General features: G+C 43.5%; 4 protein-coding genes across 4 annotated transcripts; 2 read left to right on the plus strand and 2 right to left on the minus strand.

The window, feature by feature from the left end:
- Window positions 1–1199: 1199 nt before the first annotated feature.
- O0I10_010015 (uncharacterized protein) lies at window positions 1200–2406 on the minus strand (the record flags this gene model as incomplete). The annotated part of the gene is made up of 6 exons (XM_058489998.1): window positions 1200–1574; window positions 1629–1738; window positions 1792–1972; window positions 2041–2079; window positions 2136–2271; window positions 2381–2406. 6 exons carry the CDS (start codon window positions 2404–2406, stop codon window positions 1200–1202), a joined length of 867 nt encoding a protein of 288 aa, XP_058339233.1.
- Window positions 2407–5511: 3105 nt separating this feature from the next.
- O0I10_010016 (uncharacterized protein) lies at window positions 5512–8946 on the plus strand (the record flags this gene model as incomplete). The annotated part of the gene is made up of 7 exons (XM_058489999.1): window positions 5512–6177; window positions 6251–6447; window positions 6510–6663; window positions 6721–6980; window positions 7032–7274; window positions 7341–7579; window positions 7634–8946. The coding sequence occupies 7 exons, from the start codon at window positions 5512–5514 to the stop codon at window positions 8944–8946; spliced, it is 3072 nt and encodes a 1023-aa protein (XP_058339234.1).
- A 174-nt stretch (window positions 8947–9120) lies between these two features.
- On the plus strand, window positions 9121–12191 carry O0I10_010017 (uncharacterized protein; the record flags this gene model as incomplete). The annotated part of the gene is made up of 15 exons (XM_058490000.1): window positions 9121–9258; window positions 9336–9381; window positions 9454–9639; window positions 9695–9988; window positions 10044–10198; window positions 10252–10341; window positions 10398–10596; window positions 10664–10846; window positions 10907–10986; window positions 11039–11134; window positions 11196–11339; window positions 11402–11491; window positions 11561–11716; window positions 11777–12010; window positions 12078–12191. The coding sequence occupies 15 exons, from the start codon at window positions 9121–9123 to the stop codon at window positions 12189–12191; spliced, it is 2205 nt and encodes a 734-aa protein (XP_058339235.1).
- A 151-nt stretch (window positions 12192–12342) lies between these two features.
- O0I10_010018 (uncharacterized protein) lies at window positions 12343–13178 on the minus strand (the record flags this gene model as incomplete). Its single annotated transcript, XM_058490001.1, has 6 exons — window positions 12343–12416; window positions 12485–12640; window positions 12698–12752; window positions 12806–12889; window positions 12949–12983; window positions 13043–13178. 6 exons carry the CDS (start codon window positions 13176–13178, stop codon window positions 12343–12345), a joined length of 540 nt encoding a protein of 179 aa, XP_058339236.1.
- Between the last annotated feature and the right edge of the window lie 666 nt (window positions 13179–13844).

The following is a 13844-nucleotide window of genomic DNA, read 5'->3' on the forward strand; positions in this document are numbered from 1 at the left end:
GTCGTCAAAGAGATAAGCCCTTTTGTCAATTCCATCCAATCCATCATCATCCTTAGCCGTATCCAAGTGATAGGATCCATCTTCCCTGCTGACGACGCGTCAAGTAACCAAAGCAACATTCCATGATTCACCATCACTGCACTTGATTGCATCCCTTCATCCATAATCATCGCAAATTCCATATGTTGGTTGAAAAGGGCCATGAGATCGCTGCATGCTTCCATTTCCATCCTGCTGTTGATCTCTCTCTTTCTTGGTCGGGTTTCCATTACTGCTCAATCAGGAAAAATACATATAGTACTCAACCTCGGCCAAGAGAGCCCACTTTTTAATTTCAACGGCGGCAGAAGGGGAACCCACCCCTCCAACTCTCATGGCGGTGATTTAACGACTTCCCTTCATCTCCTTCCTCCTCATCAGCTGCTGATAATGCTCCTTCCAACGCTGGTAACGTATCGCAAAATCCTTCAGGCTCATCTTCCAGTGATAGTGATGAAGAAAAGGTTTCAACTCAAGCCGTCAATGATGAGAGTGATGCCATGACTCTTGTTCCTGCCATCAGTACAGCTGCTGCCATTATTGTAGCATCCATCCAATTGGTTGCCTAAACAACACTCTATCTATTACTGCTTGTTCAATATAAAACCTACAGCCTAAATATACCTCTTGCATTGTATGCTGTCAACTTTGCAATTTGATCACGTGTAAGAGTCGCCGTTTCCAGCATGGTTGCTATGATACTGTATTCGTCCAAAAGGAACATGGCAACCAGGTTGTCATGGATGTTGAAGAAGGTTTGTTGAATAGCAGAGCATTGTCAAAGAATGGGTTGTGTACAATGGAGCACGTTGTCATTGAGATGCATGGGTGGTTTTCAAGTGTGGAAGAAAAGAGGCGAGGTTGGCATCCCCGTACATTATCAAAATGAACGCGTTTTGTGGTACAAGGGTCATCACGAGACGCTTGAAAAGTGTGTCATCTACCCCTCGCCCGAAATTGGATGATGATCACGTCGATAATCAGAGATGGATGGTATCAGGGTAAAATGGATGCTGTGTGGACGGTTTTATTTGCAAAGAGGGATACATTCAATGACATGACTAAGTGGGCTTTTCCCTCTCTTGGGGACGGCGACATGAAGACACATGTTGAAATAACCATTCTACTTTACGAACTTGGAATTCGTGGACTCGACGACCTTATAAAGTGTTGCGAAGTTCGGTTGTAGGTATCAAAAACACTGGTTCGGATAACGTGGTTACTTGCTTCTCGTCGAAGTTGGAATCACTTGTCTTATTCTGGGTTTTTGGTAAATTCCGCTCCACTGTGCCTCCCGCAGCATTGCATAGGTCTTGTAGTTTCTCCTTCAAAGATTTATACCCTTCCCCTTCAATGCCATACGAGCAACGTCCGGGGATCCCTTGTTCTTGAAAAATCACTGCACGAATCACGCAAGGCCAGTTCGATCCATGGCAAGGAAGGATATCACTTACGTAGAGTCCAGGCTCATAGTTGTCCTCATTCATCCTCTCCAAAGAAAGAATTATCCCCAATCCTTCCAAAAGCTTTCCCTTCTAAGCATGAGGATACGTAAGTATCCAATATTGTTCATCGCTCTCACTTCTTACCATCTCCAAAGCTCGTTGTGGTGCACCAGTGGCGCCGGCAATATGATCACCGGTGACCATGAAATTGTTCTCCTTGGTAAATGTCTTCTGAGTAATGCTCTCTTCGAGCCCTACATCCGATAGATAAGCTTTTCATCCATATAAGAAGGTTGTTGATACATACATTGTGTAGACACCACATGTTTTGAGAGGGTAATTTCCAATACATGCGATTCGGTGCGACTGGCAATACCTTCGGCATCCACCATTGAAACAATGTGTATCGTATCCTTCATTACTTTCTCGTGTACCACAATATGTAATCCGTTGGCGCTTGCTCGTTTGAGGATATCATCTTTCATGTCCTACAAAAAGTATACCAAGGGTGAATAACACTAATACATGGAAGAATGCCTGCTTCAGGTGTACTCACCGGACTTGTGTTTGTAAAGCACACTTTAACGGATTTTCGCTTGATGAAACCCGTCAATAAGAGTTGATAAATTTGCGAATCGGGATGATAATGACGGGCTCTTGTAATGTGTCATCCACGTTGGTATCGCTTGTGGGGTTCTCTGTTGGCAGATTGCTCTCGACTGTAGCCCCGGCAGCATTGACAAGATCTTGAATTCGCTCCTTCAAATGTTTGTACCCCTTGCCCTCGCTGTCCCAAAAACATACAATGTGATCGTAACATCTTCCAACAACGTCCCATTCTAAGCATGAGAACAGGTTAATATCTGATATTGATAATCATGTCTCGCACTTATTACCATACCGAGGCCGAGTTGTGGCGCATGAGTTACGCCTGATGTGGAGGAAGTCGTTACGCAAATCACCACCATGGGAGTTGGGGTGGTTCCCCTGCTCTTTGCACCATGTCAATCCACCATGTTGTCGATTTCAGCACCAGACGTAGACCACGGGACCGAAATCAACTTTTACAGATGCCTCACGGAGAGATAGCTATATCGAAAGTAACAAGGTGGCGGCGTGTATGAGTAGTGGGTCATCAAGCAACATGATCAGGCTTTACCTCGTTACAAGAATACAATATCGCAATACAACGGTAATGAGAGTAGGATACAAAATAAAGCACTATGAAAGGCTACAAAGATCAGCATTTGTTCACAAAGCCTGCAAGAAAAGGGATACATACAAACCTTGGAAATTTGACCTTGTAAGCAATCAAAATAGGATGGCAGAGAAAAGAGAGATGTGGGAGAATGGTGAGCGGCGACAACATCCTTTTATTGTGCATGATGGGCGTGGGTATTGTTGTCTGTTGGGGAGGATGATGCATTGATAAATCGATACATGAGCTGATAAAGTGATGGGGAGCAATGTTGTCGATACATCCTTCTGCCAAAATAGGGCAAGTGATAAGAAATCTATCAACGGGATTAATCACTTTGTACGGATAATATACATCCCCATTATTGCAAAGGTGACTTCCCATGTTGTCAACTTACTCTTAATGCTGGTATGCGTGTTCGATAAGCAGCGACAATGGTCGGATCACGACAACATGGCAGATCCAAGACGGTTGGGTAATACAGGAAAAGTGCATAAAGTACTCAACCTCGACCAAGCGAGCCCTTGTTTTCAGTTTCAATGGCGGCAGAAGAGAAATCCGCCCCTCCAACTGCCATAGTGATGATTCAACCCTTCTTCTTCTTCTTCTTCTTCTTCCTTATCAGCTGCTGGTAATGCTCCTTCTGATGCTGGTAACGTATCGCAAAATCCTTCAGGCTCGTCTTCCAGCGATAGTGATGAAGAAAAGGTTTCAGCTCAAGCCGTCAATGATGAGAGTGGTGCCATGACGCTTGTTCCTGTCACCGGTTACAGCTGCTGCCATTATTGTAGCCTCCATCCAATTGATTGCCTAAACAACACCCTATCTATTACTACTTGTTCAATATAAAACGTACACCCTAACTATACCTCTTGCATTGTATGTTGTCACCTTTGCGATTTGATCACGTGTAAGAGTCGCCGTTTCCAGATGGTTGCTATGATACTGTAGTCACCCAGAAGGAACATGGCAACCAGGTTGTCATGGATGTTGAAGAAGGTTTGTTGAATAGCAGAGCATTGTCAAAGAATGGGTTGTGTACAATGGAGCACGTTGTCATTGAGATGCATGGGTGGTTTTCAAGTGTGGAAGAAAAGAGGCGAGGTTGGCATCCCCGTACATTATCAAAATGAACGCGTTTTGTGGTACAAGGGTCATCACGAGACGCTTGAAAAGTGTGTCATCTACCCCTCGCCCGAAATTGGATGATGATCACGTCGATAATCAGAGATGGATGGTTTCAAGGTAACATGGATGCTACACCCCACCGGCATGCTGTCATGCATAAAGATCCATACATGGTGGCCAACATAGAGGCTTCTTGCCCAAGTGGATCATTGTTGAGATACCAATCGAAACAAAAGAAATCATAAAAAAGTAAAGGGAGCAATATGATTCTTGTTCAGCGTGGTGTATGGCAGATTGACTACAACAGAATAAAGATGGCTTGCCTTTTCATGGATCAGGACCTCTTGAGATGCAGTATTACATGGTTTTCTTAATCGTGTACCACCATGTTGATTTCAATCCCCTAAGGTCAGGTACACCAACAAGCCGCTGCAATTATGGCAGGGGCCTAGATCCAACAAAGAATGTGGCATGTATTTATATGGGTAGATTCGAAAATAGCTATAGGGTTAGGTTTACCTCTCCCAAGGGCGCATTACATTGGCAACTTTATGCACAAGGATCAGGGCATCAGCTTACAACGATACGTACATAGATTTGGGTGTTGACATTGTAGGCAACCAAAGGAGATAGATAGGAGGAAAGAGACGATGATACGTGACAACATCCTTTTCATTTACGTGCCTGGATGTGTGAACTTCAATTAACCACGACGAGGGGAGGAAAAAGTGATGAGTTCGGGACCACTTTCACTAATAGGAAGATGTCTGGCGAGCTTACGTGTGGTGATTGTCCATGCATAAATCCAGGATTACCAAATTAGGACAGCTGACAATACCCATCATCATTAAAGAATGACATCAAGTTGCTATCACAAAGCGATTGGTTTGCTCAAATTGGGCGAAATGAGACGTTTTTCATTTGAAGTTTTAGCATTCGTTACAGTAAAAGTCGTTGATACCATTGTCGATAAGCATAGTGCACATGCATAAATGTTCCCTGTGCGGCCATCATAGGTCCCATGAGTTGATACAACAACGGCTTCCACCTCTTCTTTGACCTATGAGAGCAATGTCTACTCTTTGTTTCTGCTATCATTTGCTTTCAATTTTATAAGCTAACGTATCCCTATTGTGGTGAATGACCTCGTTAACATCTTTCATCGACCCTGCTGCAAAATTAACGTTGCCTGACAACGACGTTGCCATCTCAAAGCTCCACAGCATAGTTGTTTTTTCATGCAATTACATATTTGCTGGAAGACGCCAATTCATCGATAAGACTCCTTAAAAACGACAAACCAGCATTCTCTCACGTGACATCAAGTACCTAAACACCCACATCGGCAGATGAAACTATGCGAAAAGGAGCCATGCGGTGTGTATGTTATTAGACTCCAGCCACACCGCATATGGAACTCTCACTCGCTTGCTGACTGGATACACACATACACTATTCTCTCTCTCTCGCTCTCTCCTCTCCTCTCTCTTTTCTCTCTCTCTCTCTCGCTGTCGTCGCTCTCTCTCTCTCTCTCTCTCTTTTTCTTTTCTCGTCTCTCTTTTTCTCACCACCCTACGTCCACGTATACAACAAGCTCTTTCTCTTTACGTTACATTTTCCCATCCACCTTGGTCGCTTCCTCCCCCACATTATACGTTATTTGCCATCTCCTTTGGCATCTAGAGCTGCCCTTTTAAAATCATGGAACCATCTCGCCAAGCAGCCAGCAAAAGCGACACTCATGTTACGTTTAGACAAGGATTCCAAGATACCAACTATATCGGGATTACGATTGGGGACCAACAGGACGAAGGTGCCAAATCAAAGACCATGAACAAAGGTCCACCTCCACCACCTCCACCACAGCATATTGGAACACCTTTAGATTATCGACATTCATTCAATGGATTTTCACAACGAACAAAAACAGCAACGAATACCAATCGACAACAACAACAACCTTCATCAACAACATCCACATCATCGTCATCTTCATCCTTGTCTCGGCATGCATCCATTAGTCTGCCTGCGATCAACACCAATCTACATCCACCACCTCAACAACAACATCACATACCTTCATTATCAGCAACAGCAGCCGCTGGTTCACCCATGTTATCGCCCCGTTACCCTGGAACACCCACCTATCAACAACAACAACAATCCTCGCCTTTGTATTCACCCTTAAGATCAGCACCACCATTATCACCCATCTATAGGCCAACTTCACCTATAAAATCCGGTGCCTTTTGGAAAATCAAATCATCGTCATCGTCAACATCATCATCATTATCATCGCCGTATCCATTTAGTCTCCGTGCCGCAGCAACGACGACGACAAGTAGCAGCAGCAGCAGCAATAACAAAGTAATGTACATCCAACTAGACACGATTTTTATTCTCTCTTTCAAAAAGAAGAAAAAACTGAAACTCACTTTAGCCCCTGCTAGCCATGACAAGGAATCTAAGCTTGACCTATCAGCAATGCAATCAGGGATTCAAGTACAATTCAGGTCATAATCCACGTCGCGTGCTTACCAAACCGAGCAAACCGGCTGCCAATGATGGATACGACAATGAGGACTTTGATTACATCTTGTATGTCAATGATATCCTGGGTGGTGCTCAAGGACACAAGTAAGTCTTTACTTTTTCGGATGATGATAACGACGCGGGGTATATTCAATGATGCTCTATAGGTATGTGATTTTGGATGTATTGGGTGCAGGCACCTTTGGTCAGGTTGTCAAGTGCAAAAACATCAAGACGCAACAAATTGTGGCTGTCAAGGTGGTCAAGAACAAGACGGCCTATTCCAAACAAAGCATGATGGAGGTGGCCATCTTGGAAATGGTAAAAAAAAAGAGGTGCACACATAAAAGCATGGAGATATTGACATGGAAGATGTAGTTGAACAATCAATTTGATCCAGAGGACCAGCATCACATTTTACGATTGATGGACACCTTTATTCATCACAAACATCTATGTTTGGTGTTTGAATTGCTATCCGTCAACTTGTATGAGCTCATCAAGCAAAATCAGTTTCGTGGATTATCGACCAATTTGGTTCGGGTGTTTACAGCACAAATCTTGGATGCAATGACCGTGTTGAATGAAGCAAGGATCATTCATTGTGATCTGAAACCAGAAAACATCCTTTTGAAAAAGTACGTACATGAGGATCATGTTGTTCATTATACTCATCAAAGTATGCTTAGCCTCGAATCACCCACGATCAAAGTCATTGATTTTGGCAGTGCATGTCATGAAGCACAAACCATGTACACGTATATCCAATCTCGCTTTTATCGGTCTCCCGAAGTCTTGGTCGGACTACCATATACGAGTGCGATTGATATGTGGTCTCTGGGTTGCATCGCTACGGAGCTGTTTCTAGGGTTACCATTGTTTCCTGGTAGCTCGGAATATAACCAAGTATCTCGTATTGTGGAAATGCTTGGGTAAGTTAGAGGGTGGTAAACGATGGGTATGTGACATGTTGCATTAACGTTTGTGTACATGTATAGCGTGCCGCCGAATTATATGATTGAGATGGGGAAGAATGCACATCGATACTTTGAAAGATACATTGACGAGAATGGAGAGAAAAAGTATCGGCTACGATCATTGGAGCAGTATTCTCGAGAGCAGGGCAAAATGGAACAACCATCCAAACGATACTTTTCTGCGAGGACGTTGCCTGATCTGATCAATAATTATCCTATCATGAGGAAAGCATCCATGACAGCCAAGGAGATTGAAAAGGGTAAGGAGTGGTTTTGTTTTCATGGAATGTTGGGCTCATACAAATGAAAAATAGAGAAACAAAGTCGACTTGCTTTTATTGATTTCCTTCAAGGATTGCTCAATTTGAATCATTTTGAACGATGGTCACCGCAACAAGCCAAACAACATCCATTCATCACTGGTGAAGAATTCACTGGTCCATTTAAGCCTGCTCCCTACACACCTCGCAAACCAGCTCATTCCCCCATCAAGATTCATCATCCACCGCCACCTCCACAACCATCACAGCAACCTACGCTACCAGTGATTTTGGATGAAGCAGCAGCAGCATCAAGTCCATACATGGCACCTATCTCTGAATATGATCATCCTCAGAATAACAGCCATCGCTTCTTTTCTGGATCATCATCATCCTCATCAGCAGCAGCAACAACTGCGTATTCATCCAGCCTTCCCAATTATTACACTCACAATTCCATGTTTTTCCCAATGCGACAATCGACGAACGAGAATCAACCATCAGCATCCACTTCTTCTTCCTCCATACAACCTCCACGGTTACTGCATCATCGAGGATCGTATAATGGCATGTCATTACCAAGGGTATTAGAACCACCTGATGGATTAGCGACATGTTATGAAGGGATGCCTACGACAACAACAACGACTGCCAGTACGACGACAACTACGAGTAGTAATAGTATACAATCTGGCATCATGATACCACCACCTACGACAACATCAACAACCACTACTACCACCACCACCTCAGCCTCTGGTAGACCACGTGCCAGTACCCTTGGATCCATGCAAGTACCACCCCCCATTCAATTAGTCTCTGCTGATGTGGCTGGAGAATTACCTCTTTTTACGACCCCACGCAATCATCACCATGCATACCGACAACATACCCAACAACAAGACTCGTTATTTTATCCCTCCTCTTCCTCCATCAAACAACATCCGGTGACAGCAGCAGCAGCAGCTAGTGGTGGTAGTAGTGGTCCTTCAAGTGATTGGGATTGCTGGGACAAGGTGGATTTAGAACGTGATGGTGATTGGAAAGAACAAGTTCCTCATAGCAGGCGATCTTCGTATCATAACAACCACCGGAGGAGTAACAGCAGTATTCAACTTTCCGATATGATGCCTTCAAGAAGTCATAGCATGGTACATAGTTTGCATCGTCGCGTTCGAGGACATCCACCACCGTATGCACGTCAAGATCTTGAATGGGACGGGATCATTTCTTCTTCTTTTGAGCCTGCCATGCATGGTAATAGTAGTAGTAGTAGTAGTAATGCTGCTGCTGCTGCTAGTAATCGTAGTAGTAGGCAACAAAGATGGAGTCAACAACATGAAAAGACTGGATGGACGATGGCATGATGCATTGGCAATAAAAAATTACATGTTTTCTTCTCTCCTCATATCTTAATGAAAATGTTGTCAAGTCGACAGTGATTGGCCCATCCCACTCATAGGATACAAAATTCAGTGACAAGCGGCGGCGCCGGGGCTTTCACCTCTTCCTTTTCTAAACGCGTGTGTGTGTTGCGGACTATGGTTACCTTTCATGTCGCTTCAAGTAATGCCAAGATCCATGCCCAACGTGTCTTGATCCCACTCGAGTCCATGCAACAGCTTGCATTGGCTACCGGTGATCGTGTGCTTGTCAAACATGCTGACTCTCCCGACAAGGTATTCTCCTCATAGACACTGACTGCTGTACGTCCAAAAGTCCTTACATGTGTGTGTGTATGTACTACCATGAATAGTTTGTGTTGCGAACAGCATGGCCATCATTGACCTTGGATAAGGATGGTAAATCATGATGCTTGTAGCGTCTATACCCTCTCTCTCACATACACGCACATGTGCATGCATGATTTTTAGTGATTGAAATGAGCACGGCTACACGACTTGCAGGCGAATTCCAAGTGGGCGATCCCATCCATGTTGAAAAGTATACACCATCATCCGATACCACCAGCATTGCTACTCGAGTGACATTACGAATCCTGGCCATGCCTGAATTTACATTGAATCCAACATTGACATCTTACTTACAAGAGACCTTATGCAAGTATATAAAGAAAGGACATTATGCATCATGTGAATTAATGGTATGTTATAGGCGATCGACGTTATGTGACACGTGGCGATGTGATGGATGTGCGTTATATGGGTCAACTACGACGACTACGAGTGGAAAAGATCCATCCTGATATTCCCATGGCGCTGATGTCTACCAACACCCAAGTGGTTGTCTTGCTTCCCGATGATAAGGATACCGATCATGAGCAGCAGAAACAACAAGAATCCAAGCCTATCAGTTATCAGGACATTGGTGGATTAGGGAAACAAATCAATCAAGTGCGAGAAATGGTGGAGGTATCATTACAAGATCCTGAATTATTTGTCAAATATGGTAGGTAAAGTGGGTGGTGTGTATGTGATGCATACTGACGGGTGCATAATACTAGGCATGAAACCACCAAGGGGCGTATTATTATATGGACCACCTGGCACAGGCAAGACATTGATTGCAAGAGCAGTGGCACAAGAAACCAAAGCCCATGTGATGGTCATTAATGGTCCTGAAATCATTAGTCGATATTATGGAGAAACAGAACAAAAGGTATGTAAAGGAACCCCTTATTCAAGGATTTTGCTCATACAATGTGTGCCTAGCTACGTGACATATTTGCGGTTGCCAGGGAACGGGCCCCTTCTATTATTTTCATTGATGAAATTGATTCCCTATGTCCCAAACGTGATGAGGTAAGAAAATGGATTCCAGGCAGCATACTAGGGTGTTTGTTGACATGAAGGATTAGGCTCCTACCGAATTGGAAAAACGTGTGGTGACAACTTTGCTTACTTTGATGGATGGTGTGGAAACATCGCGTGCCAATGAAACGTCCACAACAACAACAACAGCGGATCGTATTGTAGTCTTGGGTGCCACCAATCGACCCAATGCTTTGGATGAAGCGCTTCGAAGACCAGGAAGATTTGATCGTGAAATTGAAATTGGCAAGTAAAAGTGGGTTGGGGGGTTATCCTACACGCCTTTTTACTCATCTTTTCTTCTTCTTTATAGGTATTCCCAATAGCGATGCACGATTATCCATTCTCACCACCTTGTTGAAACGGATACCCAATATGCTCACTCAAGAGGATATCAATACAATTGCAAGCAAAGCGCATGGCTATGTAGGTGCAGATTTGGCGGCTGTATGTAGAGAAGCGGGTCTTTTTTGTATTCGGCGGAATGCTCAATCGGGTAAGCTCATGTCACACATACCTACATGCATCATTCACATTTATTGACGTTACACTGTAGAATCCAAAGTGGATCTCAAGGTGACTTTACAAGATATGAATGACGCCATGACTGGTATTCGACCAAGTGCAATGCGAGAGGTAGAGAGAAAAAAGAAGGATGCAACAAAACGTTGAACTTTTTGTATTATAGATCATGCTTGAAGTACCCAAGGTGTATTGGGCTGATATTGGCGGACAAGCTTACATCAAGGATAGACTAAAGGAATCCATTGAGTGGCCATTAAAGGTATATATATAGAGAGAAAGAAACATGTTTGATTCCATCATTGATATGCCATCTATTATAGCATCCAGAAGCATTTGAACGTATGGGCATTCGTCCTCCAAAAGGGATTCTATTATATGGTCCACCTGGTTGTAGCAAGACATTGATGGCCAAAGCACTGGCAACGGAAGCAGGTTCAAACTTTATTGCTGTCAAAGGACCCGAGGTAGGTATATACATACACATCATGTGCGTGTGTTTATCCTAAAAGTATGTTTATCTCGCTAGTTATTTAGCAAGTGGGTTGGTGAATCTGAAAAGGCTGTTCGTGAAGTGTTTCGTAAAGCAAGAGCTGCATCGCCTTCCATTGTCTTTTTTGTAAGTTTATCTTTACACACACACATGCACATGACCCCTTACTTACATACAAAGCTAATACTTTTATAGGATGAGATTGACGCGCTTACTGTCAAACGCGGGTCGGATGGCAGTGGGACTTCAGTAGCAGATCGTGTGCTTTCTCAACTTTTGAATGAAATGGATGGCATTGAACCTTTGGTAAATGTGACCGTGGTGGCTGCTACCAATCGACCGGATATCATTGTAAGTGATAATAGTGATGATATAAAAGAGGGCGGGGAACTAACGGACGCGTTTATTTAGGATGACGCGTTACTTCGACCAGGTCGTATTGATCGTATTCTTTACGTGGGTCCACCTGATTATGACTCCCGTCGTGACATCTTTCAAATCCAAATCGCCAAAATGACTTGTGACAAGGATGTGGACATTGACGAATTGGCCCAAAAGACCGAAGGATGTTCAGGTGCAGAAGCAGTGGCACTATGTCAAGAAGCAGCCTTGTTTGCCATGGAAGAGGATGTGCATATCGATTCGGTAAAGTTTTTGTCATATGTTGTTTCATTTCTCTATTTATTTATACATGTGTGTGTGTGTGTTACAGATCAAGCGACGACACTTTCTAAAAGCACTGGGGTCCTTCAAACGACGCATCACACCAGAAATGCTCCAGTTTTATGCCGATTTCCAAACCCGTTCAGGTCTTTTACCCGCTTAATACATATCAAAAATACAAATACACGCGTTATTTATGTTACACACTTGAATGCGATTCCTGGAAATTTCAATTTGAACTATTTCACACACGCACACAGGCTTTTATTGTTGGTAGTAAACAACCCGTAGTGGTAGTTGTAGTAGTCATCGACCTAAGCTCTGGCACGGCTACCAGCACCAGTACCATCATCGTAAAGTTGTTGGTCCCAAAGGTACACACCAAGGCCTAATAAAAGAGCATGTTGAGATATACATGTACGCGTACTATTGAGTGTGTGTGCGTGTGCAATTTACCTTCGCCCACGCGGTTGAGTTGAGTGACCATGTCAGCCAATTTCTTGATGGCAGTAACCTGTTCTTCAAGGTACTCCTTTTCAATAAAGTCACACATTTGAGGATCATTGTTGCCATCCGAGATCTTGTGGAGATTAAGCAATGACTTGTTGACATCTATGACAAGAAAACGTATGAGAATCACTTTTTCTCTTGTTTCATATCTATTCATACCCTTTTCAAGTTGAAGAGCCGCTTCCACTGCATTCTTGGCAGACTTCCAATCGGTCTATGTTGCGCGTGTGAGTAAAGAAACAAAGATCCCTTCGACAACAAAAGTACCTCAGGTGCTTGCAAGGCACGCAAAATCACTTTGCCACCACGGGTATTGACATAATCAATCAGCTTTTGAGCATGGTCACGTTCCTAAAGTTGACTTGTGTAAGAAGGAAGGAAAGGTGTCAACAACAATGCCATCAACTTGCCTCTTGAGCGGATTCACGAAAGTATTTTTCCAAGCCTAGGATAGAAAACAAGTTAGCGTGAGAAAGACAAAGGGGGATCCATTGGTTGTTATACCTGGAAGGGCAACCGAGGTATGTTGGGCCCATGCGCTCATGGAAAGATACACTTGAGAGGCTTGCAACTCAGTGTTGATTTGTTGGTTGAGAGCTTCCTCAGAGGCAGTAGCGAAGTTTTGCTTGGCCAACGACATGATAAAAAAGAGTAGGGGGGTTGAAAAAGATCAATGAAGAGAGAGAGAGAGAGATGAGGGAAAAGAAAACGAAACGACGCGTCTTGTTTTTATAAGGTTGGGGATTGGTATTGTTTATGCATACAAGAGACACCCAAGGAAAAGATAATCAATCAGTTCCACGCATATGTTTTTGTGTAGCCAAACAATAAAACGCATTCACTCACTCACTCACGCACTTGTACGGGATTTTGAAGGTGAAAAAAGTTTTCCCCGAAGTGGGTCTCCGAAAAAAGAAACGCGCGTTGTTAGACTCAGTTTCATCAGTGGTGCTTTAATGTCATGGCAACGCAACGCACGTACCCAGCCACGACTTTTTGCTCCTCTTTTATATATTGGCAGCGACTCCCTTCTCATCTACTCTATATATATATACTCCTTGTTATTGACTTGCTCCTTTTTCCTTTAACTTTTTTTCCCTTCACTAATCTCCTTACTGCTGCTGCTGCTGCTGCGTGTGTGTGTATATTTCATATCATTTTCCCTTACTTTACGGACATAATAATACACACACACACCCATATACTTTTCCCCTCCTTCCATTTCCTGATACGCACACACACACATACACACACACCAGCCTCAGTCTCTCTTTTTCTTTATCGCATACACATACACATATATACA

Source organism: Lichtheimia ornata (assembly GCF_029851405.1).
Source record: "Lichtheimia ornata isolate CBS 291.66 chromosome Unknown scaffold00063, whole genome shotgun sequence".
Lineage (NCBI taxonomy): Eukaryota > Fungi > Mucoromycota > Mucoromycetes > Mucorales > Lichtheimiaceae > Lichtheimia > Lichtheimia ornata.